The sequence below is a fragment of the Carcharhinus amblyrhynchos genome, chromosome 6, assembly GCF_965287045.1.
Source record: "Carcharhinus amblyrhynchos chromosome 6, sCarAmb.v2.hapA, whole genome shotgun sequence".
Classification (NCBI taxonomy): domain Eukaryota; kingdom Metazoa; phylum Chordata; class Chondrichthyes; order Carcharhiniformes; family Carcharhinidae; genus Carcharhinus; species Carcharhinus amblyrhynchos.
This window is the reverse complement of record NC_137329.1, coordinates 94,725,473-94,750,468: the sequence shown is the minus strand read 5'-3', so window position 1 is coordinate 94,750,468 and position 24,996 is coordinate 94,725,473. Positions and strand designations below refer to the sequence as shown.

Here is a 24,996-nt window from a genome sequence, read left to right as displayed (position 1 = left end):
TTGAGCCTTACGGTTCCACTTTTGCTGTGAGCCTTTCACAGTTCTCAGCCTCTATTGTTTAAACTGGTCTTGAGTGAGTGCATCCATTTTTGAGATGCTCCCTTGGTCTCCCTTGACTCGCTAAACATTTCTGTAGGAATTGCCATCCACCCTCCTGTGTTCCTCCATTCCTGAGTTGAATGGCAAATACAGAGGCCAACAGTTTGGCTGCATCCTGAAGATTCTCCTTGTGCACTGCTTAGCCAAATGAGTTCAGGAGCCAGGAATGGTCGCAGCACTGAACATTTTATTAAGATGTGAAGATGCCGGTGTTGGACTGGGGCGGGCAAAATAAGAAGTCTCACAATACCGGCTTATAATCCAACAGGTTTTGCTGCTTAAGGCTCAAGACGGATTCCGAGACGGAATCAAATGCTGCCAGCTAGGGTGTCGTAAGGCTCAGTCTCGGATCTGCAGCATATCAGGATGTAACAAACAGTTTGGTATTGTGTGTACGACGGCCGGAAGGAGCCGCAAGTGAGACCAAGAGGGGAAAGCAGTTGGGAAGATGATGTTAAGTGATGAGGCGCAGTGGAATGTTCCTCACTGACTTGTAGAGAAGAACCTGAGAAAAGGCAGTTAGGCCTCTTCAGGCAAAGTGTGATAGAAATACTACAAAAAAGCAGAAGATGATAACTCCAATTAATAATTTTGAAATCTGAGACCAGTGCATTTATATTAGGCAAGAGTACAAAGGGTTATGGAGCCAAGACAGGCAGATGGAATTAAAATACATTTCAGCCATTATCTCATTGGATGTTATAAAATCCCAAGGGTCTGAATGGTTTCTGTGTTCTTATTTCATTTTCTGATTGTTTTACTAAGCGTCAGCTATTTATCTTGTCCATAGGTCCTGGTCTAGCTTTCGTTGTCTATCCAAAGGCATTGACATTGATACCTTTCTCTCAGCTCTGGGCTTGTTTGTTCTTCATCATGCTTATCCTGCTGGGTCTGGACAGTCAGGTACTAGTCTGAAAGTAGCCAAGGTTCAACTAGCCGTATCTTATGTCTAATAAGGAATCTCTTCATGACCATTCATTTTAACTTTACCGACTGATGCTGCAATGTTTCTTATTTGAATTGATAGAAATTCTTCAACATTTTGGGCATTGTGGTAACAACATTAACTTTTTTACTGTCCAAGGATATCAGCCATTGTCCGTTTTGTCTGACGACCCCGATTGCTTTTCCTCTGCAGGGTCATGAGCTCAGGGTCTGTGTATGGGAGATGTTGGAATTGGGCACAAGGTGAAATCAGAGGTCATGCTTCAAGACTGAGTTCACAGGACCAGGAATGGGGGGATGATTGAGGTGGGGCTGTGAGATTGGAGGTCACAAAGTTATAGGGCCGTGATGTTGGGGTGAGAACTGACAAAGATTGGGTATTTTTTTTAATTCATTCATGGGCTTTTGGCATTATTGGCTAGGCTAACATTTATTGCCCATCCCTATTTGCTCTTGGGAAGGGTGGTGGCGAGCTGCAATCCATGTGTTGAGGCTGTGAGGCTATGGGCGTGAGGAGTTGGGGATATCAGCATTTGGAGACTAGAAAATCTCCTCAGACAGGAGAAGGTTAATGTGATTCAAGGGTTTTGATAGAGTAAATAACAGATGAACGATACTTGGCAGGGGATGAAAAGAATTTTTTTGATAGAGCAAATCTGGAAGACACTGCTTGGAAAGGGTGTGCAATACAATTCAACAATAAATATGAAGATGGAATTTGACATAAACCTGGAATGTACAGGATTATGGGGAAAGTGTAGGATAGCGGAAAGATTTGGACAGCAAGCCCACCTAAGCACAATGCGCTGAGTGGCCTCCTGGGAGCTGTAAGACTCTATAAATCATAATGGTTTCCAACACTCCATTCCCATTATCACATCTTCATGAATAGAAAACTATCTGTTGTTTTAAATATTGCCTTGTTTACCCTTCTGCTTGGTAATTCATCCTTGTTTTAGTTTGTAGCTGTGGAAAGCTTGGTAACAGTAGTGATAGACATGTATCCCGGGATTTTCCAGAAAAGATATTTCAGGCAATTACTTCTCATGGGCATTTCACTCTTTTCATTCGCTGTTGGGCTGCTGATGGTGACAGAGGTGAGTGCTCGGTTTCCTGTAATACTTAAATGCTTTGAACAACCTTTGATTCTGTACAAGGTGAAATGTGTCTGATAGGGTTAACGTCTAATCTAGCAGCATAAACACACAACCTAGAACTGATTTTACATTGCATTGTCAGAATTTGCCGCTGCGATGTATCAGAGGATGCATAGGTCATCACCCAACATTCTGTGACTCTCGGCATGCTACACAGTGTGTCAGACACCCAGCCACCCCTCTGCGTCAGACACTCTGACCAGCCTCTCCTTTGTATCAGGTACCCAGCCTCTCCTCTGTGTCAGACACCCAGCCTCTCCTCTGTGTCAGACACCCAGCCTCTCCTCTGTGTCAGACACCCAGCCTCTCCTCTGTGTCAGACACCCAGCCTCTCCTCTGTGTCAGACACCCAGCCTCCTCTCTGTGTCAGACATTCAGCCTCCCCTCTGTGTCAGACACCCAGCCTCCTCTCTGTGTCAGACACCCAGCCTCCCCTCTGTGTCAGATACCCAGCCTCCCCTCTGTGTCAGACACCCAGCCTCCTCTCTGTGTCAGACACCCAGCCTCCCCTCTGTGTCAGATACCCAGCCTCCCCTCTGTGTCAGATACCCAGCCTCCTCTCTGTGTCAGACACCCAGCTTCCCCTCTGTGTCAGACACCCAGCCTCCCCTCTGTGTCAGACACCCAGCCTCCTCTCTGTGTCAGACACCCAGCTTCCCCTCTGTGTCAGACACCCAGCCTCCCCTCTGTGTCAGACACCCAGCCTCCCCTCTGTGTCAGACACCCAGCCTCCCCTCTGTGTCAGACACCCAGCCTCCCCTCTGTGTCAGACACCCAGCCTCCCCTCTGTGTCAGACACCCAGCCTCCCCTCTGTGTCAGACACCCAGCCTCCCCTCTGTGTCAGACACCCAGCCTCCTCTCTGTGTCAGACACCCAGCCTCCCCTCTGTGTCAGACACCCAGCTTCCCCTCTGTGTCAGACACCCAGCTTCCCCTCTGTAACTCAGTAACACTGAGCAGATACCAGGACCTAGGAGGAGAGATGGATGGGTTACAGTTAGGAAGAGTGAAAAGAAAAGGAGTCATGGCACTAGGACCGCCCCGGAGGAATTACCCCGGAATATCAAGGGTGGGGTGACAGCTGGGGTAGAGAAGGCAAGGGAGGGAGATCAGAATACCTCGGAGGAAGGGAAGAGTGCAGGGTGTGAGATAGTGGTGGGGGATGGGAAAGTCAAAGGGATTGACAGGCGGTTCTGTGGGCAAAAGCGGGACTCCAGGATGGTAGTCTGCCTCCCTGGAGCAGGGGTACAAGATGTTTCAGAAAGGGTAGAGGGAATTTTGAAGGATGGAGGGACTGAGTCTGATGTGATAGTGCACGTAGGAGAGAAGGATGTAGGAACAAAGTGCAGGGGGGACATACGTAGGCAGTTCAGGGAGTTGGGGGCTAAGCTGAAATGTAGGGCCTCCAGGGTGGCGTTCTCTGGGCTGCTGCCGGAGCCTGGGGCTAGCAGGGCTAGAAATAATGAGATACTCCAACTAAATGCGTGGTTGAAGGATTGGTGTAGGGCAGAGGGTTTTAGATTCGTAGACCACTGGGAAGTCTTTATGAAAGAGGGGCAAATATACAAGAGGGATGGGGTACAGTTAACTGGGAAGGGTGTGCATATCTTAGCTGGAAGGTTAGCTGGAGTGTTTCGGCAGGGTTTAAACTAATATGGAGGGGGGGTGGGGAGGTGGACGGAACTGGGATTGGGGATAGGGTAAGCCCGGAGGGTAAGAAGAAGGATCAGATTGTTTCTGAGGGTCTTCGGTGCATGTGTTTCAATGCTAGGAGTGTGACTGGCAAAGCAGATGAACTGAAGGCAATAACGTTCAAAAGGAAGTTGGAAGTGGTGGCGGTGACAGAGACTTGGTTAAAGGAAGGGCAGGACTGGCAGTTGAATGTTCCCGGGTATAAGTGCTTCAGGCGTGATAGGGGTGGGTCGCTGAGAGGTGGGGGAGTGGTGTTGTTAGTTAAGGATTGCATCATAGCAGTGCAGAGGGAGGGAGGTATAGAGGATATAGGAATCGAGTCGCTTTGGGTGGAGTTGAGGAATAGGAAGGGAGATGTTACTATATTGGGTGTGTACTACAGACCGCCCAACAGCCCGAGGGCTGTGGAAGAAGGGATAAGCAGGGACATTCTAGATAAGTGCAGGAAGAATAGGGTGGTGGTAGTGGGAGATTTTAATCTCCCCGGGGTAGATTGGAAGGTGCCGAGATCAGAGGGTGCTGACGGGGAGGAATTTGTACAGTGTGTAATGGAAGGATCTCTGGAGCAGTATGTGGATAGCCTGACCAGAGAGGGGGCTATACTGGACTTGGTTCTGGGGAATGAGCCTGGGCAGGTGGTTGACGTTGAAGTAGGAGAGCATGTGGCTAACAGTGACCACAACTCTGTCTGGTTTAAGATATTAATGGATAAAGATGAAGCCTGTCCTAAGGGGAGGGTGTTAAACTGGGGGAGGGCTAGATACAACCGGATTAGGCAGGATCTTAAAGATACGGACTGGGGTAAGCTGTTTGATGGTAGGTCGACGCTGGGTATGTGGGAGTCTCTCAAGGGAAAACTAAAATCTTTGCAGGAAAGACATGTGCCGGTCAAGAGGAAGGATGGGAAGGGTAGGATTAGAGAGCCGTGGGTAACTAGGGATATTGAGGACCTGGTCAGGAGGAAGAGGGAGGCGTACATTAGATCTAGGCATTTGAGGACAGAGATAGCGTTAGAAGAATACAGAGAATGTAGGAGAGAACTTAAAAGGGGCATCAGAAAGGCAAAAAGGGGCCACGAAATGGCTTTGGCGGGTAGGATTAAAGAAAATCCTAAGGCATTTTACTCCTATGTTAGAAATAAAAGGATGGTTAGAGGGAAGATTGGTCCTCTCAGGGACAGAGGAGGGGAACTATGCTTGGAGCCTGGGGGAATGGGGGAGATCTTGAATGAATACTTTGCGTCGGTATTCACGCAGGAGAGGGGCCTGATGTCTGGTGCTGTGCTTGAGGAGTTTGAGGATCCGTTGAGGGAAATAGTCATCACGAGGGAAGAGGTGTTGGGACTTTTAGACAGTATAAAGACGGATAAATCTCCGGGGCCTGATGGCATCTATCCCAGGCTGCTAAGGGAGGTGAGGGATGAAATTGCTGGGCCTCTGACGCAAATCTTTGTCTCTTCTTTGGACACAGGTGATGTCCCAGAGGATTGGCGGATTGCAAATGTAGTACCGTTGTTTAAAAAGGGTCAGAGGGATAACCCAGGGAATTATAGGCCGGTGAGCTTGACTTCAGTTATAGGCAAGCTAATGGAGAGGATCCTCAAGGATAGGATGTATGAACATCTGGAGCGCTGCAATCTGATCAGGGATACGCAGCATGGCTTCGTTACAGGGAGGTCGTGCCTTACGAATCTAGTGGAATTTTTTGAAGAGGTGACAAAAACGGTTGACGAAGGACAAGCCGTTGATGTCGTCTATATGGATTTCAGTAAGGCGTTTGACAAGGTCCCTCATGGTCGGCTGATAGAAAAGGTGAAGGCTCATGGGATACAAGGCCAGGTATGTAGATGGGTGGAGAACTGGCTTGGGAGGAGGAGACAGCGAGTAGTAGTGGAAGGCTCCTTTTCCAATTGGAGGTCTGTCACCAGTGGTGTGCCGCAGGGCTCGGTACTAGGACCTCTTCTATTTGTGGTATATATTAATGACTTGGAAGAGGGGGTAGGTGGTGTGATCAGCAAATTTGCTGATGACACTAAGATGGTTGGATTGGCGGGTACTGAGGAGCAGTGCCTGGCAATGCAACATGACATAGACAGGCTGGTAGATTGGGCAGATAGATGGCAAATGGAATTTAATCCGGAGAAATGCGAGGTGATGCACTTTGGCCGGAATAATGTGGAGGGGAGTTATACGATAAAAGGTAGAACTATCCGGAGTATAGATACGCAGAGAGACCTGGGGGTGCAAGTGCACAAGTCCCTGAAGGTGTCGGTGCAGGTGCAGAATGTGATGAGGAAAGCGTATGGTATGTTAGCCTTCATAGGAAGAGATATAGAATATAAGAGTAGGAGTCTGATGTTGCAGTTGTATAGAACGTTGGTTAGGCCTCATTTGGAGTACTGCGTACAGTTCTGGTCGCCGTACTACCGGAAGGATGTAGAGATCCTGGAGAGAGTGCAGAGGAGATTTACCAGGATGCTGCCTGGTATGGAAGGGCTGTCTTACGAGGAAAGATTGAACGAACTTGGGCTGTTTTCCCTTGAGAGACGTCGGCTGAGGGGGGATCTAATAGAGGTTTATAAGATTATGAAGGGGATAGATAGAGTAAATGGTGGTAAGCTTTTTCCGCTATTAGAAATGGATAGAACGAGGGGTCACGGGCTTAGGGTGAGGGGGGCTAGGTATAAGACAAATATTAGAGGGCAGTTTTTCACGCAAAGGGTAGTGGGGGTGTGGAATGCACTACCGAGTAAGGTGGTGGAAGCAGGCACGCTAGGGTTGTTTAAGAGTCACTTAGACAGCCACATGAGCGGGCTACATATAGGGGGATATAGCAGGCCTTACTAAACATTGTAGGCTTGGGATTACGTTTTTGCCTCAGGGATGTTACAGTCTTTGCCTGTTTAATAATGAATTTTTTTGTCTCCACAGGCATTTAAGTCCACCTTGTTGACCAGCAAGGGGCATGCATGCGGCAGGTTGTAGTGGGCTGCTCTTGGACGTTGCTTCGGGAGTTGCCTATTGCTTCATGTCGTCGGTGTGCTTAAACTGGACCATCTCGAGGGCAACATGACAGCTCAGAGACTATCTCTGTTGCTGTGCGGACACATGGATTTGGGCCTGTGTCTGTGGGAGTTTGCACGTTCTCCCCGTGGTTGCGTGGGTTTCCTCCGGGTGCTCCGGTTTCCTCCCACATCCCAAAGATGTGCTTTTAGGCTGATTGATTGGGTACTAAATTGTCCCTCAATTGGACCTCCCTGGTCCTCACACATTAGGCTTAGACTAAAATCATGAATAGGTCACTGAGACAGTGGGACGGCGGCGCAGGCTCGTTGGGCCGAAGGGCCTGTTTCCCGTGCTGTGTTGTTCTTTGTTCTTTGTTCTTTGTGTCAGACACCCAGCCTCCTCTCTGTGTCAGACACCCAGCCTCCTCTCTGTGTCAGACACCCAGCCTCCTCTCTGTGTCAGACACCCAGCCTCCCCTCTGTGTCAGACACCCAGCCTCCTCTCTGTGTCAGACACCCAGCCTCCTCTCTGTGTCAGACACCCAGCCTCCCCTCTGTGTCAGACACCCAGCCTCCTCTCTGTGTCAGACACCCAGCCTCCCCTCTGTGTCAGACACCCAGCCTCCCCTCTGTGTCAGACACCCAGCCTCCCCTCTGTGTCAGACACCCAGCCTCTCTGTGTCAGACACCCAGCCTCCCCTCTGTGTCAGACACCCAGCCTCCCCTCTGTGTCAGACACCCAGCCTCCCCTCTGTGTCAGACATTCAGCCTCCCCTCTGTGTCAGACGCTCTGAGCCTTCTCTATTTGTCAGAGATTTTGAGGCCCACCGTTATGTCCTCTGTCCCTGCTGTGGCCACAAGAGGGGCAGTAGTATCACTACCACAACTAGAGAGACAGTGGCAGCAACAGTCAGTGCCAATGCTGCGCACAAGAGATTCACCATCCAGTGTGGAAGGAGGATTGTTGCCAGGCTAAAGCAACAATCTCATGATTCTAAACTCAGACTCATCAACCTATCAAACATTTATTGACATCTCACTCACTGCCAACTCAAGAGACATCACCACTCCGTCTCTCACACACACACCCTCACACCTCCATCTGGCCTCATCTCCTGTGGAGACTGCCTCCTGATCTCTCACTATCTTGAAGCCACTTGCACACATCAGCATGAACACACACACACACACACACACACACACACACACACACACACACACACACACACACACACACACACACACACACACACACACACACACACACACTAGGCTATAACCACCCAGTTCCCCAGTACTGCCCTAGTCCTGCAACCTCTTGCCTTGCCTGAGACCACTCCTCCCCCTTATCCCCAAGCAAGCTCTAGCTGTTGTGAAACCACCTCAGCCTGATGGTTTGTCTGCTAAGTAGAGATTTGTACGTGAGCCCCGCCAAGAATGATGTAGTGCCACATGTGAAACCTGCCGCTGGTGACGGTGGGTGCTGCCTGAAGCAAGATAGACAAGCATACCCGAGAGAAGTACACCCTACGTGGTGACATCACCTATGTTCAATTGTGAAATGCGTTAGTGCCCAGATGATCCAGTGTGTGGGGGGAGAGGGGATGATTCCAGCAGAGAGGCACAATGAAATTAAAATGCATTTAAATTATGTTCCTGACGTTGGATGATGGAAAATGTGACCTGCCATTGACAGGCACCTTGGACAATCACAAACTGGTTTCAAGGCAGCATGAGACCCACCATAACACCTGACCTGACTCCAATGGGGACAGAAAAGTCCTCCCATTGCTTTTAAATGATTTCAGATTTGAAGATCACCATGAAATTTTAAATTTGGAGCATGTCGATATTGCAAATAAATTTCCACTACTAAAGTGTTCAAATATTATTAAACTAGCATTCACAAAAGATTGAGTGAGCCTTCTACATCATTTTATAGTCAATGGGTAGTGATAGTTGATTTGGATTTAGCTGTTTATTGTCACTGTTTACCATTTGAAATGTGGCCCTCTTCATTTTACTGAACCTGAGACTTTTACTTCTCCTGTCCCTCTCTCAGAATGGCATGTATATTTTCCAACTATTTGATTACTATGCAGTCAGTGGGACAACTGTGCTATTCCTGGCAACTTTTGAAACAACCTGCATCAGTTGGGTATATGGTACGTATATGAATTAGGACGCATGATGAAATAATAGAATGAACTCAAAGTACTTTGGAAGATTGTGACTGAGAGGAGAGGCATGCTGGCCCCAACTTTAACTCCAAGTGGGATTTAAGAGCAGAGAGAGGGCAAGTGTTGCCCTCTCTGAGGGTATTAAGATACTTGCTTCCTTGTCAGGTGGGATTTTACAGCCTCACTCGTCCCAAAACTATAAAATCCCACCCGAGATTGACACACCTTTCCATGATCTGCCCCTCACCTGCTTTGCTTCCAGTGGCGGCTGGGGCAGTAAAATTCCAGCTGTTATCTCCTAAGCAGCACCTGTATTAATTCACAATTGTTTATGATTTACATAGATGATTTGGAGTTGAGGACCAAGTATAACGTGTCAAAATTCACAGATGACACTAAGATGAGTGGCAGAGCAAAGTGTGCAGAGCACGCCGAAAGTCTGCAAAGGGATATAGATAGCCTAAGTGAGTGGGCAAGGGTCTGGCAGATAGAGTACAATGTTGGCCAATGTGAAGTCGTCCGTTTTGGCTGGAATAACAGCAAAATGGACTATTATTTAAATAGTAAAAAATTGCAGCATGCTGCTATGCAGAGGGATCTGGGTGTCCTTGTGCAAGAATCACTAGGAGTTGGTTTGCAGATGCAGCAGATAATTAAGAAGGCAAATGGAATTTTGTCCTTCATTGCTAGAGGGATGAAGTTTAAAAATAGCAAGATTATGTTGCAGCTGTATAAGATACTGGTGAGGCCACACCTGGAGTACTGTGTACAGTTTTGGTCTCCTTACTTGAGAAAGGATATACTGGCACTGAAGGGGGTGCAAAGAAGATTTTCTAGGTTGATTCTAGAGTTGGCTTATGAGGAGAGACTGAGCAGACTGGGGCTATACTTGTTGGAATTCAGAAGAATGAGGGGAAATCTTATAGAAAGATATAAGATTATGAAGGGAATAAATAAGATAGAAGCAGGGAAGTTGTTTCCACTGGCAGGTGAAAGTAGAACTAGGGGGCATAGACTCAAAATAAGGGGGAGCAGATTTAGGACTGAGTTGAGGAGAAACTTCTTCACACAAAGGGTTGTGAATCTGTGGAATTCTCTGCCCAGTGAAGCAGTTGAGGCTACCTCATTGAATGTTTTTAAGGCAAGGATAGATAAATTTTTGAACAGTGAAGGAACTGAGGGCTATGGTGAGCAGGTGGGTAAGTGGAGCTGAGTCCATGAAAAGATCAGCCATGATCTTACTGAATGATGGAGCAGGCTCAAGGGGCCAGATGGCCTACTCCTGCTCCTAGTTGTTATGTTCTTATCACATTAGCTTGGATGGTTAAGACCATCCTGTGGAGATGCTGACGTTGGACTGGGGTAAACACAGTAAGAAGTCTCACAACACCAGGTTAAAGTCCAACAGGTTTATTTGGTAGCAAAAGCCACTAGCTTTCAAACCTGTTGGACTCTAATCTGGTGTAGTGAGACTTCTTACTGTGTAAGATCATCCTGCCAAGGAGTAACAGCAGAGGCCCTTTGGCAGCAGGAATGGAACCAACGTTTCCTCACCACAGATCCATTGCTTTCCCACCCAGCTTCATCCTTAATCATTTCCACATTGGCCAAGGCATTTGTTCTGCAAATTGGCACAAGTGGGACCTTGCAGGGAGCCCAGACTGCTACTGTAGTGCATCCCAATCAATGACTCACATCATTGGAGACTGCCCCCTGAGAATATTCAGCAGAGGGCTGAGACAGCTCCATTTAGCTCCATTCAGCTCATCTCCACCTTCTCAAGGGCAACTAGGGACGGGCAATAAATTCTGACCAGCCAGCGATGCCCATGTCCCACGAATGATTTCAAACAATATTTAGCCACTGCTGTAGCTGTTCGCTGGCACTGTGATTATTGAATTTTCTAAAACAAAATTGCTGTCAAAGTGTTTAAATCTGATTGGACAAAGGCAGTCACTAAGACAGGTGGTTTTCAGTTCCAGGTGCCACTTAGACTAAAGCTAGACTCAATCCGCCACAGATAAACTGAATTGAAAACTAAACTCCAGACACGGGTCTGATTTTGAATCAGGGCAGAAATCTGTGTATGTTACTCTCAAACCCTGAAATAGAATCCTGGGGAGATAGGGGACCTATTCTTGGATTCTTACCCAAATCTGGCCAGATCTACTGCCTGGCAAATAGGTGGTGGGAGGAGTGAGTTTGATAAAATAAGGCTGCAGCCAGGGACACGTAAGATTAGGAATGTGGCGTCATAGTGGTCAGTTGTGGGAGACAGTATTTAGAGCGAGGTATAAATATGATGGGGGCCAGGCTCTGGAGTCTTTCTGGCTCCAATTGATGGAGGAAGACATAAAGCTCAGGGCAAGTGAGAGCTGAGTCTTCCTTCTGATGCCACAATCTTGCTCTGCTCAGACCACGCCAAGGATGTCCCAATAATAAAAGGGGTAGGGGGCATGAGTATGGTTGATGGCATTCCTGCAAATAGGGTCCAGGTGAAGGCTGGGATGAAGGCACTTTATCTGAATGCACGAAGCATTCGGAATAAAGTGGATGAGCTGGTGGCGCAGATCAGCACAAATGAATATGATCTGGTGGCCATTACAGAGACGTGGCTGCAAGGTGACAGGGGCTGGGAGCTGAATGTCCAGGGGTATCAAGTGTTTAGGAAGGATAGGAAGGAGGAAAAAGGGGGGGGGGGCGTAGCTCTGCTGATTAAGGATAGCATCAGGGTGGTAGTAAGGGATGATATAGGAACCAAAGAGCAGAACATGGAATCGTTGTGGGTGGAGATTAGGAACAGCAAAGGGAGGAAGACGCTGGTGGGTGTCGTCTATAGGCCCCCGAATAATGATCTGGAGGAGGGGCAGGCTGTTAACGCGCAAATAAATGCGGCGTGCAGGAATGGGACGGCGGTAATTATGGGGGATTTCAATCTACATATTGATTGGTCGACCCATGCTGGATGCGGTGGGCTTGAGGAGGAGTTCCTGGAATGCTGCCGGGATAGTTTCCTTGAACAGTGTGTGTTGGAGCCGACGAGAGAGCGAGCTATCTTGGATCTGGTGTTATGTAATGAGGCGGGTAGAATTAGGGACCTTGTGGTGAAGGATCCTCTTGGGAAGAGTGATCATTGTATGGTGGAGTTTCTGATGTAGATGGAGGAGGAGAAAGTGGGTTCCCGGACACGCGTCCTTTGTTTGAACAGAGGGGAGTACGGTAGGATGAGAGAAGAATTGGCGAATGTTGACTGGGGGAGCGCGTTGGAAGGTAGGTCTGCTGAGGAACAGTGGAGGATCTTTAAGGAGATCTTTCTTGGTGCTCAGCAGAAATTTATTCTGTTGGTTAAAAAGGATCGGAGGAGGAGAGGTAATCAGCCGTGGATAACGAAGGAGGTGAAGGAAAGTGTTAAATTAAAAGCGGATGCGTTTAGAGTAGCTAAGAGTAGTGGACGAGAAGAGGATTGGGAGAGGTTTAAATGTCAACAAAGATTGACAAAGAAGTTGATAAAGAAGGGTAGGAGAAACTATGAAGCTGGGCTGTATAAAAAAGGATAGCAAGATTTTTTATAAATACATAAAAAGGAAGAGACTGGCTAGGGTGAACGTTGGACCCTTAGAGGATGAGGGGGGGACTTAGTGGTAGGGGATGGGGAAATGGCTGAGGCCCTGAATAACTTCTTGTTTCGGTCTTCACGAAGGAGGACGTGAGTAATTTGCCAGGTGTTAGCGATGGAAAGATGGTAGGAGTGGAGGGCCTGAATGACATTATTGTTACTAGAGAGGCGGTGCTCGACAGACTGGAGGGGCTGTTTGTGAACAAGTCCCCAGGACCGGATGGAATGCATCCAAGGATTCTGAAGGAAATGGCGGAGGTGATAGTGGATGCCTTGGTGATTATTTTCCAAGCGTCGCTGGATTCCGGGGAAGTGCCGGAAGATTGGAAAACGGCTAATGTTACGCCGTTGTTTAAGAAGGGTGGCAGGCAAAAGGCAGGGAATTATAGGCCGGTTAGTTTAACGTCTGTTGTAGGAAAAATGTTAGAATCCGTGATCAAGGAGAAAATAGCGATGCATCTTGAGGAGAATTGTTTGGTAGAGCAGACGCAGCACGGTTTTGTTAAAGGGAAGTTGCGTCTGACGAATTTATTGGCGTTCTATGAGGATGTGTCTAGGGCAGTGGATAGAGGAGAGCCGGTGGATGTGGTCTTTCTTGATTTTCAGAAGGCATTTGACAAGGTGCCTCGCAAGAGGTTATTGCAGAAGGTCAGGGGACATGGAGTTGGGGGTAGGGTGTTAGCGTGGATAGAGGATTGGCTGTCAAATAGGAGGCAGAGAGTGGGGGTCAATGGGTGCTATTCGGATTGGCGGTTGGTGACTAGTGGAGTGCCCCAGGGGTCGGTGCTGGGGCCTCAGCTATTCACCATTTATATAGATGATCTGGAGGAGGGAACCGAGTGTATGGTGTCGAAATTTACTGATGACGCCAAGATTGGTGGAACGGCAAATTGTGCGGAGGGTGTAGAGAGTCTACAGAAGGATCTAGATAGGCTGGGCGAATGGGCCAGGAACTGGCAAATGGAATTTAATGTTGGCAAGTGTGAGGTGGTCCACTTTGGTAGGAATAATGGTAGGAAGGACTATTACTTACGTGGTGAAAAACTGCAGCATGCGACGGTGCAGAGGGACCTCAGGGTCCTTGTGCATGAGTCGCAAAACCCCAGCCTGCAGGTGCAACAGGTGGTCAGGAAGGCTAATGGGATGCTGGCCTTCATAGCGAGGGGGATTGAATATAAAATTAGGGAGGTCTTGCTGCAGTTGTACAGGGCACTGGTGAGGCCGCAGCTGGAGTACTGTGTGCAGTTTTGGTCGCCGCACTTACGCAAGGATATTTTGGCCTTGGAGGGAGTGCAGAGGAGGTTTACTAGGCTGATTCCGGAGTTGAGGGGGTTGAACTATGAGGACAGGCTGAATAAACTAGGCTTGTACTCATTAGAGTTTAGAAGAATGAGGGGAGATCTCATTGAGACGTATAAGATGTTGAATGGGATGGATAGGATAGAGGTGGAGAGGCTCTTCCCACTCAGAAAGGACAGTAGGACTAGAGGGCACAGCATCAGGATAAAGGGGGGGCGGTTTAGAATGGAGTTGAGGAGGAACTTCTTCACTCAAAGGGTGGTGAATCTCTGGAATTCTCTGCCCGTTGAAGTGGTGGAGGCTGCCTCGCTCAATATTTTTAAGACGCGGGTTGATAGGTTTTTGATAGGCAAGGGAATTAAGGGTTATGGGGAGAGGGCGGGAATGTGGAACTGAGCCACGACAGATCAGCCATGATCTTACTGAATGGCGGGGCAGGCTCGAAGGGCTAGGTGGCCTACTCCTGCTCCTATTTCTTATGTTCTTATATTATAAATTGCATGAATCAAAATTAGCTATTGGGAACATTTCGGCCCATCATGGCTCAGCTCCTAACAGTTTTAGTCTGTTGTTGAAGATGCCACTGTGCTCTCACTTAGACCTGGAACAAAAGCTATAGGTGAGATTCTAATGTTGTCAAGGGGTCGTGATCAAAGAAAGACCCTATTGTCATCCTGTTCTTGCTCAAATGACAAGGTTAAATTCAAGAGCACCTTTAAAATTAATCAAAAATGTTCCCTTTCATGTACAAACAGAAATTCAAATTCTCCTTGTTTATCTGGGAATGGATGGGATTATAAACTAAAGTAGAATGACATTATTATGTTGCAAACAAAAATGCCACGAATAAGCCAATTGTTTTCACATTAGAGCAAACTCATCATCCAATTTACTTTATTGTTCAGGTGTTGACCGTTTCTATGATAACATAGAGGAAATGATTGGATACAGACCCAGGTCATACATCAAGTGGTGCTGGCTCATCGTTACTCCAGGAATTTGCCTTGTAAGTTTCTCATTCTTTCCAATTTTATTCCAAATAGTTATATCAATGAAAGCACTTCAGGCTGGCTTTCATCATAATGCAAAAGATAAGGGACAACAGTTTCCATTTAACTCAACCATTTTTCTTCCAGCTGTTCTCAAAACAGTTGAGGAACAGAAGAGGAAGAGGACATTGAATAGAGATGTGTCCCTCCATCTACTGCTACTGAGAGATGGACCTCCAGGTCTCCAGCATTAGGTGCAGAAGTTCACAGAACTTTAAACACAAATGATGTCTACAGCAAATTGAGTTTATACGATCTTTTGCACTAGCCATTGTTCTCAGTCCCCGTGAGCAGGGGTGTATTTGTTTGAGCTTACAGTGAAAAGAAAGTTATTCCAGGCAGACAAAATTAGGATAGAAGATAAGATCATGAAATTGGCAAGCATTGAACATCGGGCTTCTGAAGATGTTAGTCAGGTGGTTGGGCTGGATCGGTGGCTCCCTCTAATACCCTCCTGCAAGGGTCTCAGTCAGTGTGCTGGCTGGCTGTATTTTCCAGAATATGGTTCTCTAAAGAGGTGTGGACGTTAAGAATGGCGAGGCCATGGAAGGAGACAGCTCATCAGGAGATGAGCAGGAGGAAAGAGGAAGAGGATCTGACATTGAATAGAGATGTGCCCCTCCATCTACTGCTACTGAGAGAAGGACCTCCCAGACTCCAGCATTAGATCCTGATTGACATTAACGAAGTGACAATCTGCTCTGCCTGAATGCCAGGCCTATGGCTCCTCTGTGACATCTGATTTCCCTCTAGTGCTGTGGGAAACTTTGGCAGGGCTCACCTTCTGTCTAAGTTGCAGCCTCTGATAGCTACTGTGGGGTGTCTAAACGAGTCCTATACTTCATTTGACCCACCTACTTTCCTGCTCCCCTTGGTTGCAATATTGCAGGAAAGCCATCTTGACACCAATTAAAGGCTCACCCTGTGAAAATCTGAACTTTAATCAGTTTATCACCTGAGGTATGTTTCTCATCCTGAAGCCCCTGCAATAAAAACCTCAGCTCTTTCTGTCTACTCAAACAAAACCTTTCATAATTTAAAAAGAATCTCCTTTAGGTAACCACCCAGCCTTGTCTTTTAAAGGGAAAAGCTGTCCAGTCTGTTCATCCTTCTCTAATAGGTATAAATTTCAATTTCAGTTACCATTTCTGGAAATAATTTTTGCACTCAAAGTTTCTATTTTCCCATTCTACTTCTTTGGAACTGACGCCTTGTTCATGGTTTTCTTTTCTTATGGTCTAATTAACTTGTGTTGATGTTTTTAATGATTTATGTATTTGTATTCCCACATTCTCTGAGTGTTCCAGTTTCTTCCCACTACCCAAAAATGTGTGGGTTAGGTGGATTGGCTTTGCTAAGTTGTCCATTATTGTCAGGGGGATTAGCGAGGTAAATACATGGAGTTACAGGGATAGGGCCTGGTTAGGATTTTTGTCAGTATAGGCTTGATGGGCCGAATGGTTCCTTCTGTACTGTAGTGTTTCTATGGTTCTATGATCTTTTACTCCTCTTCCTCATTCAGATTCTTATTTTCCAGGTAAGTTCCCTCTTTATTTTTTTACCAACCTCAGACATGTTGATGTTGAAATTCATTTGCCAATTACTCCCCATTCTGTGTGTTTGTTAAAATATTCTCATAATTTTTACAATCCTCTGACTATCCCCCTCAAGTTAGTATTATGTGCAAATTTATAAATAGTCTTTTATTTACGAAAATCTAAATCAATAATATAAATTACTAACAACAGTATGCCACCTCTTAACTCATGAAATTCCCCTTTCTTAGCTTCTACTAGCTAGCTATCCATTCTGCTACTTGTCCCCTGATTCCACATACACTCTTACTATTCATTTGAATTGTATGTGGGATCTTCTTAACAGCTTCCCTGATACTTTCAATGTCATGTTTGCAAATGCCTTCAGATCTCTCTGTTCCTGCACCCTGTTAAATTGTGCAACTTTGTTTATATTTCTTTCTTATTCCTCCTGCCAAGATAAATCATTTCACAAATCTCTGTATTACATCAATAGTCTGTCTATGTCCTCCTCAAGTCAATTGCTATGCCCATACTGTTTCCTACATTTTTGAGTTTTATGTCATCTGTAAATGCCCATGTCTAGGTTATTAATATATTGTCAAAAAGAGCAGTGATTTTAACATCAATCTTGAGGAACACATTTCTCTCCATTCTGACAGATAACAATTCAGCACAACTCTTTGCATCCAAGCTGCCTACACCTTTATTATGTGATACTTTGAAATGTTTTTTGGAAGTTCAGATGCACAACATCATCCACTCTCTCCATTACCTCAAGAAATAACTCAATCAAATTAATATGAGAAGTTAATTTAGGTTAGATGGAAAAGGAACTGTTAATCCCAGACCATTAATATCTCATCAGGTGGATCTTGTTCAATTTACTCCCATGCAATGTTTGGAGTTTCTTTTCTGTGAGGCATATGTTTTCTTTTCATTGCTTTTTGGTGCTTTCTACGCTGTACAACATAGCAGGAGGATAAGAGGCCTACTCCCAAGGCTTCACAACTGGTAACAAATCACTCACAGGTAAGATGTCTACAGAAGCTATACCTATGCTGATGTTTCCCTCTAGTTTTTGCAACCTCCCTACACAGAAGAGTTTGCTGACTGCTTGCTGATTGTGACCTAGTCAGGATTAGTAACTTTCCCTAGTTTCCCACTCCAAAACTGCAAGCAGAACTCAATATCTTGCCTCTTGTTCCACAACTCTAGTGTGCTTTCTCGCAGGTTGCCTGTTTGCTGGGTACCTGAGTCAGCTGGTAACTTGTTCATGTCTTTTTTTTTGCAGGCTATTTTCATTTTCTCATTGATTAAATACACTCCTCTCAAATACAACAAGACATATGTATATCCAGCATGGGGCTATATTCTTGGCTGGTTGCTCGCACTCTCCTCCATGTTGTGTGTTCCCTCCTGGACCCTCTATAAGATCTGCACAACCAAAGGATCCCTTAAGGAGGTAATGTATTTTATTCATAGATTTTGAACTGAAGCTAAGTCTTTAATATGTTGGAGACTGTGGTGCAACCGGGATTATCAGAATGTTAAGTATGGATGATAGGTTATGGAAGCTGAGAAATATTGTATTTATATCTGTGATAAGTCTACTGAGCTTGAAAGTCCTGAGATATTCTGGAAGTGCAGGGTTAGGATTGTGCCCACCAGCATGGGCAAAATTGAACAAGGTCATGTCATTGCATTTATTTCTTGAGGCAGCTATGAGACCCAGCATCCCATAGAGCTGGGAAACACAGCAGGAACTTATCACTGAGGCTGGGGTGTCCAGAATCCTCACTATGCTCCTGCCCCCTATATAGATTTGAGGCACATCCTCTTCACTCCCTTTTGTAACAGAACTGATCAACAATTTTGGGGACCCAGGCAATCAACTGATACTACATCGGGTTCTGAATAAGTCAGGATGCTTGAACTCCCAACAAAGGGAATCCCTAGCCTAAGTTCTCACCATGATCGTTGTCTTGTCCATTAAAATTTGGACCCACAAGCTTTACATAAGAACATAAGAACTAGGAGGAGGAGTAGGCCATCTAAACCCTCAAGCCTGCTCCGCTATTCAATAAGATCATGGCTGATCTTTTCGTGGATTCAGCTCCACATACCTGCCTGCTCACCATAGCCCTTAATTCCTTTACTTTAAAAAAATTTATCTATCCTTGCCTTAAAAACATTCAATGAGGTAACCTCAACTATTTCCAGGGGCAGGGAATTCCACAGATTCACAACCCTTTGTGTGAAGAAGTTCCTCCTCAACTCAGTCCTAAATCTGCTCTCCTTTATTTTGAGGTCATGCCCCCTAGTTCTAGTTTCACCTGCCTGTGGAAACAACTTCTCTGCTTCTATCTTATCTAGTCCCTTCATAATCTTATGTTTCTGTAAGATCTCCCCTCATTCTTCTGAATCCAATTAGTAGAGACCCAGTCTACACTCATGATTTCCATATGGTGATATGACTGGACGCATCAAAGATATTGCATGGTTTTTGCCTTCACCATGCGGAGACCCCACACATCGGAATAGTTCACCTAATTTTACATGCTCTGTTGTGTATATGCAACGCCTATCCAGTAGCATAGTCACACACAGATTTTACTTCGAGTGCTTTCCTGCTTTACAGGAGCTCCTTTCCTGCTCTCGTGTATCTGCAGAATAGTTACTGAAAATTTGCAAGTGGATAGCAATTTATTGCCACCATGAAATGCTGGCATGAGATTTTAAACCCTCAAGCTACAAATTGAATCACTAACCTATATTGAGCAATTTTCTTTCACATAAATTGTTAGAAACACTTCTGTGTAAATATTTCAGATAACATTTTTATTGATGAAAAGTAATGTGTTAATGAAGCCTTTCATCTTGCGTTTATCAGGACAAACACAAAAATTCAAATTCTAAACTATCACATCAATTTATACTGCCACAGTAAAGGATGCTGATTGGATTACAAGTCAATTCTGAATGACTGAGGTGTTGCCTTAGAGAAAGCACTATGGAATTATGGACTCCCCAAGTTCCTGGGTAATTCAAAAGGCACAAAGATATTCCTTTTTTTTTGGAAAGAAGAGGGTCCCTATGTATGAATGCATGTTCCTTCTAGCAAGCCTGAATGAGACACATTAGCACACTCAAGATTGTTCAGCAGATGCTGCCAAATCGTACAATTGAGTATAACGGTAGATGTTTTGTCCTGGGTTTTGCAGGCACTGAGTGGTTGAGTACCATCTGCCTATTACTAATGACCAGAGAAACATGTTGTTTGTGACAGTGACCTCAGTGCAAATGCTCCTGACAAATAACCCGACTGATGCTGCTGAATTGAAGGAAGTAGTTGCCTGTCCAGGTGCCATTTGAATATAGTGCCTGAGCCTTCAACCCTGTGAAGTAACAATACAGCCAGTGAATTCCTGTCTGCTTCCGGCACATGATTGGCAGGGCCCCTCACCTCTGCATAGCTAGTTGGCTGGCTACCACGTAATTGGACATGAGCAGTCGTTCCCCATGGAATGGAAGCCTAGTGTACTTCCACCATCAGGATTCTCAGGATAGCACATTGATTAGCACTGCTTCCTCACAGGGCCAGGGACTCGGGTTCAATTCCTGGCTTGGGCCACTATCTGTTTGCATGTTCTCCCCACATCTGCGTGGGTTTCCTCAGGGTGTTCCAGTTTCCTCCCGGAGTCCAAAAAATGTGCTGGTTAGGTGCATTGGCCATCATAAATTCTCCATCAGTATACCCGAACAAGAACTGGAATATGGCAACTCAGGGGTTTTCCCAGTCATTTCATTGCAATTTTGAAGTAAGCCTACTTGTGACACAAATAAATAAACTTTGAACAATAACTCCATGCGAGAAGATAATTCCAGCCACCAAATGAAACACCCTTCTGCTCAATCCACTCAAAGATTTCTGATTAATGAGTGTGGAATATTTCTCCCTGTTCTTTGTCGTTCCCTCCTCTGAGGGTAATTCAAGTTAGACACCAGAATATCTGTCGAAACCTATATTCTAAATTATTCATTTCTGACAAGTTACTTTCTGATGTGCTGTAACTGTGGTCCCAGCAGCATATGAATGATGTTATCAAGCTGGATAGTTCAGCCCTATTTCTGTCAAATATTCTGGTTTGGAGCAGTTTGCTTTTAGCAATATTGCATGAAGATTACAGTAAGGTTTGAACAGTTCATTTCTCGAGGGAAGATACAAGTAGCTGATTTTCTTTATTGTAGATGACATGTTTCATTATTATACTTGACGTTCGGCCAGTTCAGTAGATGTTCTCTTGTATGAAATATGCACATCAAAACATATTTGCATACATATATATTGAAATAAAACAGTGCCCTTGAATGCCAAAATAAGCCAAATAAAGTTTGGGAAGTTAAATCATGGAGGCAGGAATGGGCAAACAGGTGGCAGTGGGGCAATGCAGGTTGCACGCTTCCAGACTCAACTAGAGAGTAAGGTTCCTGGTATAGTTTTGTGTTACAAGAGTATTTATCGGGAGCGATGATGCAACCGTCAGTGAGTCCTGCGTGATTTTCTGTCCATTAAAATTTGTAGATTAGTAGAAAATCACACAGGATGCATTTAACTTAGTTCCAAAATTCCCGAGGTCAACAGGTTTCCCAAAATGGACTCATCACATCTAGACTAAGTTCTCGTTTTCGTTTTATTCATTCAGGGGACATGGACGTCACTGGTTGGCCAGCATTTATTGCCCATCCCTAGTTTTTAGAGGGCAATTATGAGTCAACCACATTGCTGTGGCTCTGGAGTCACATGTAGAACAGACCAGAGAAGGACAGCAAATTTCCTTCTCTAAAAGACATCAGTAAACCAGCTGTGTTTTTCTGACAATTGACAATGGTTTCATGGTCATCAGTAGACTCTTAATTCCAGATGTCTTTTATTGACTTCAAATTTCATCATCTGGCATGGTGGGATTCGATCCCACATCCCCAGAATATTAGGTGAACTTCTGGATGAATAATCTACCAAAAATACCATTAGGCCATCACCTCCCATGTCTCATTTGACCTCTAAATTTTGACCAGTGTGCAGAGCTATGCTCAACATGTTAAATTGTCAGTGAGAGCTCCTGTCTCTGATGTATTTGTGTATTGATTACCAACACCAGCATGTATTTTTCTCCTGAAGCGTATTCTTCACCACATTCATCCCTCTGATGATTTGCCACAGTTCAAGAAATTGAAGAAAGAGACATTGCTGTGTGCCAGTCCAAAGCTTGATCTCAAACTCTCTGCGCTGGCCACTCAGGATGGCCTGCTGGAGAATGCAGATGTTGAAGCTGCAGAGAGGGACAACAATGTTGCAGAGCAATTCCATCCTGAAGCGATGTCCAGAACTTGATTAGCCTCATTCAGAAACATAATTTCAGTCCTGACAGGGCATCAACCTGTCCATCAGGTGCACCGTGCAATGTAATCCACCAAGTCTTTTCTGTCTGTTTGCCCCCAAATCAAAACAAGTAAACATCAGACATTCATGCTTGCAATCCGTTTGCCAGAAGAACCTGCAGAATTTATTCAGAAAGCTTTCTCTGCTGCATTCCCAGAACCAGAATTAATTTATACAGAATGTTAAGTCTTCACAGCAACATCTCCATCAGTGTCTACAGGATTTCATGGTCTCCGGGTAAATGCTAAATCCAGAGGATTGAATAAGAAAATGATTAATAATGTATCAGTGAAAGTCATCCGCAAGCATAACCACCTTAAAGATCTTCTTGTATAACATCCTGGAGAGGTTTGCCATCATTCACAGAACTGGTCTTGCCTGAGCTGCAGGGACTGCATATTCTAGTTGTTATGATCGAATGATCAAACAACAATCTGGGGAAATAGTTAAATAAATGTTTCAGATTAAATGATTTGAGTTAAATTCATGCTTCTCTGACAGAATTCTGTAATTAATTTTTGAATAATGTCAATTTTAATAGCCATTTCAATAGGAAAACTATTTCTGTAAACAAACATGTGACATCTTGTAAAATATATTTGCTTAAAATTAAATTTTATTTGTCAAAGCTTGTGAATCTCAGAAAAGTGAAAATGGGAGAAAATATAGAGCTCTTGCAAAATGTGCTTCTAGTTCAGGTCAAAGAGCGATGGAGAATAGGGTAATATTACACAGTGAAGGTGACCATCTCCCACTCAAAAAACTGACGTTTCCTCCTCTACCAAAGGCCTCTGGTTGCATCTCTACTGTGCATCACACATAGGACAGTAGAATCCCTACAGCATAGAAGGAGGCCGTTTGGTCGATCAAGTCTGCACCAACAAGTTCTTACCAAGGCCCACCAGTACCCAACCCCACCGTTCCCATAACCCCCATGCATTTACCATGGCTAATCCACGTAATCTACAAATCTTTGGACACTTAAGGGCAACCATTTATCATGGCCAATCCACCTAACCCGCACATCTTTGGACTGTGGGAGGAAACCAGAGCAGCTAGAGGAAAGCCACGCAGACATGGGGAACTTGCAAACTCCAAACAGATAATTACCCAAGAGGTAGCAGTACTGGCCACTCTGTCACCATGCTGGTTTGAGGGTCAGGCTTAGATTTTTTTGGCCCTTTTCCCTTGTTGCAACCATTGCTGACTGAGAGTCTGCGATGGGAAAAGTAGATAGATGATAAACCCTGGTCCACCATATGGAAGAAGAAGACTATCCTCTCTATAACGGACTTCAAAACAAATTGTGCTAAGTATTTGGTTTAATCCCAGGCCTTTAGTAAAAAAAAAAGTTTTGGGCGTAGTTATCCCTTCATTTACAACTCATCAATTGTTTTAGTGTATTTCCCTCCTCTGCAACATGGGTGGTGTAGATCCATTGACAGTACCCCATGCGTCATCCTGGCCCACTGGACAATTCACCAGCACAGCAGACATTTTCCTTCATTATTGATAACTTTTCTCTGACTAATTTGCGGAAGAGAATTTAAACGTTTGTGCTGAAGTTATCTGCAAAAGTGTCTCAAACCCCTGAATGATAACTTGAAACATTGGTACTTAATGGTGTATATTTGTTTGGAATAACGTGAGGAGCAATGTAGAACCCATTGAGAAACTAGTCCAATCATTGTGTAAACAGTATCACAAAAGAAAAGAAAAATTTATGACAAGAAAGATCAATATCTGCTATGACACTTAAATATATTAACTAAACACCGCTTTGAATCTGAAATTATCTCGTTCCCAAAACATACCCATGTTCCCTGAACTCAATAAGACACTTCCTTTACCAACTAACATCCAAATTAATAACTCTATGGGTGGGACTTTTCAGGCTCACTCGCCCCAAAACCAGAAAATCCTACCCAAAGTCAACAGACCTTTTCATGGTCTGCCCCTCACTTGTTCCGATTACTGTGGCAGGCAGGGCGGTAAAATTCACCCCTATAAGTTAAATCCATAAGCTCATAATTACCGCACAATACAGTTTAGATGATCAAGCCTGAGGAAATGTCCTTTGCTGGGGAGTTCAGCAAAGGTACAAAACCAAGAGAAGGTCTGCAATCTATTGTGGCTTTAAATGTTAGATGGAAAAGGCCTCTGTGGCTCTGATCGTAGATAGAACTGGCCTCTCTGAAGATGTTGGCCTGTCTTAAAAACTAGCCTGCACCCTCATTGTTGGCAGTTATACTCTTCAGCCACTTTGATATGTCACTCTTTGGATTCAGCTATCTTCCAAATTCCTTGCCTTTAGAAGTTATCATTTTGTATAGTCCTACAGGTCTCTGGTCAACATTGTTTCTGTATGGCAATTCGCACTTCAATTTCTCTAGATGCCTGCTGACCTTCTTACTGGGCAAGTTATATCTCAATGTTCCTCTAGATGCTACTAATCATACTATTTGTCTGTTATTTTTGTTTTCATCTCAAGTTCACTGTTAATCTTGTCAACTTCCAAATTCCTAATAAACGGATGATTTCTGGGTGGCAAACATAATTCAAGATCGTATATGGTGACCACAATCAGAGTGGCATGGTGATCAACAGAAGAGTACCTTTGTGAGGCATGTGCTTCAACTAGACTGGTAAACAAGAGGACCACTGTCCTGTTACAAGCATGATTTCACTGCCTGGATGGGTTGGGAGGAACACTGTACTCTGATCCAGAACAGGTGATGAATAGCTTCATTTGTTTTGCCTTTTAAAATGTCGCACTTCAGGAAGGAGTGCTTTGATATGACAGAGAAATGCTTGTTTGTTTGCAACATGAAACATTTGCCCATACAATGATCATCATTGAGAAGTCCTTCCTGACTCAGGCAAAGGCATCAGATACAAATGATCTCTGAAATGTTCTTTGGCACCATGGCCTGATGGCTTCCTCCCTCATTTGCAAATAAAGGGCCATTCTCTTAAA

The 24,996-nt window shown here is 44.9% G+C and overlaps 1 protein-coding gene across 1 annotated transcript in view; it reads left to right on the top strand.

Moving 5' to 3' along the window:
• LOC145344132 (sodium- and chloride-dependent GABA transporter 2-like) overlaps positions 1-24,996 on the top strand; it is a 70,958-nt gene extending 45,962 nt beyond the window's left edge. The window contains exons 9-14 of the mRNA XM_080191004.1: positions 890-1,002; positions 2,004-2,141; positions 8,960-9,062; positions 14,898-14,998; positions 17,871-18,041; positions 21,759-24,996. Of these exons, the coding sequence (XP_080047130.1) occupies positions 890-1,002; positions 2,004-2,141; positions 8,960-9,062; positions 14,898-14,998; positions 17,871-18,041; positions 21,759-21,971 (839 nt within the window). The 3' untranslated portion in view covers positions 21,972-24,996. The remainder of the gene's footprint in view (positions 1-889; positions 1,003-2,003; positions 2,142-8,959; positions 9,063-14,897; positions 14,999-17,870; positions 18,042-21,758) is intronic.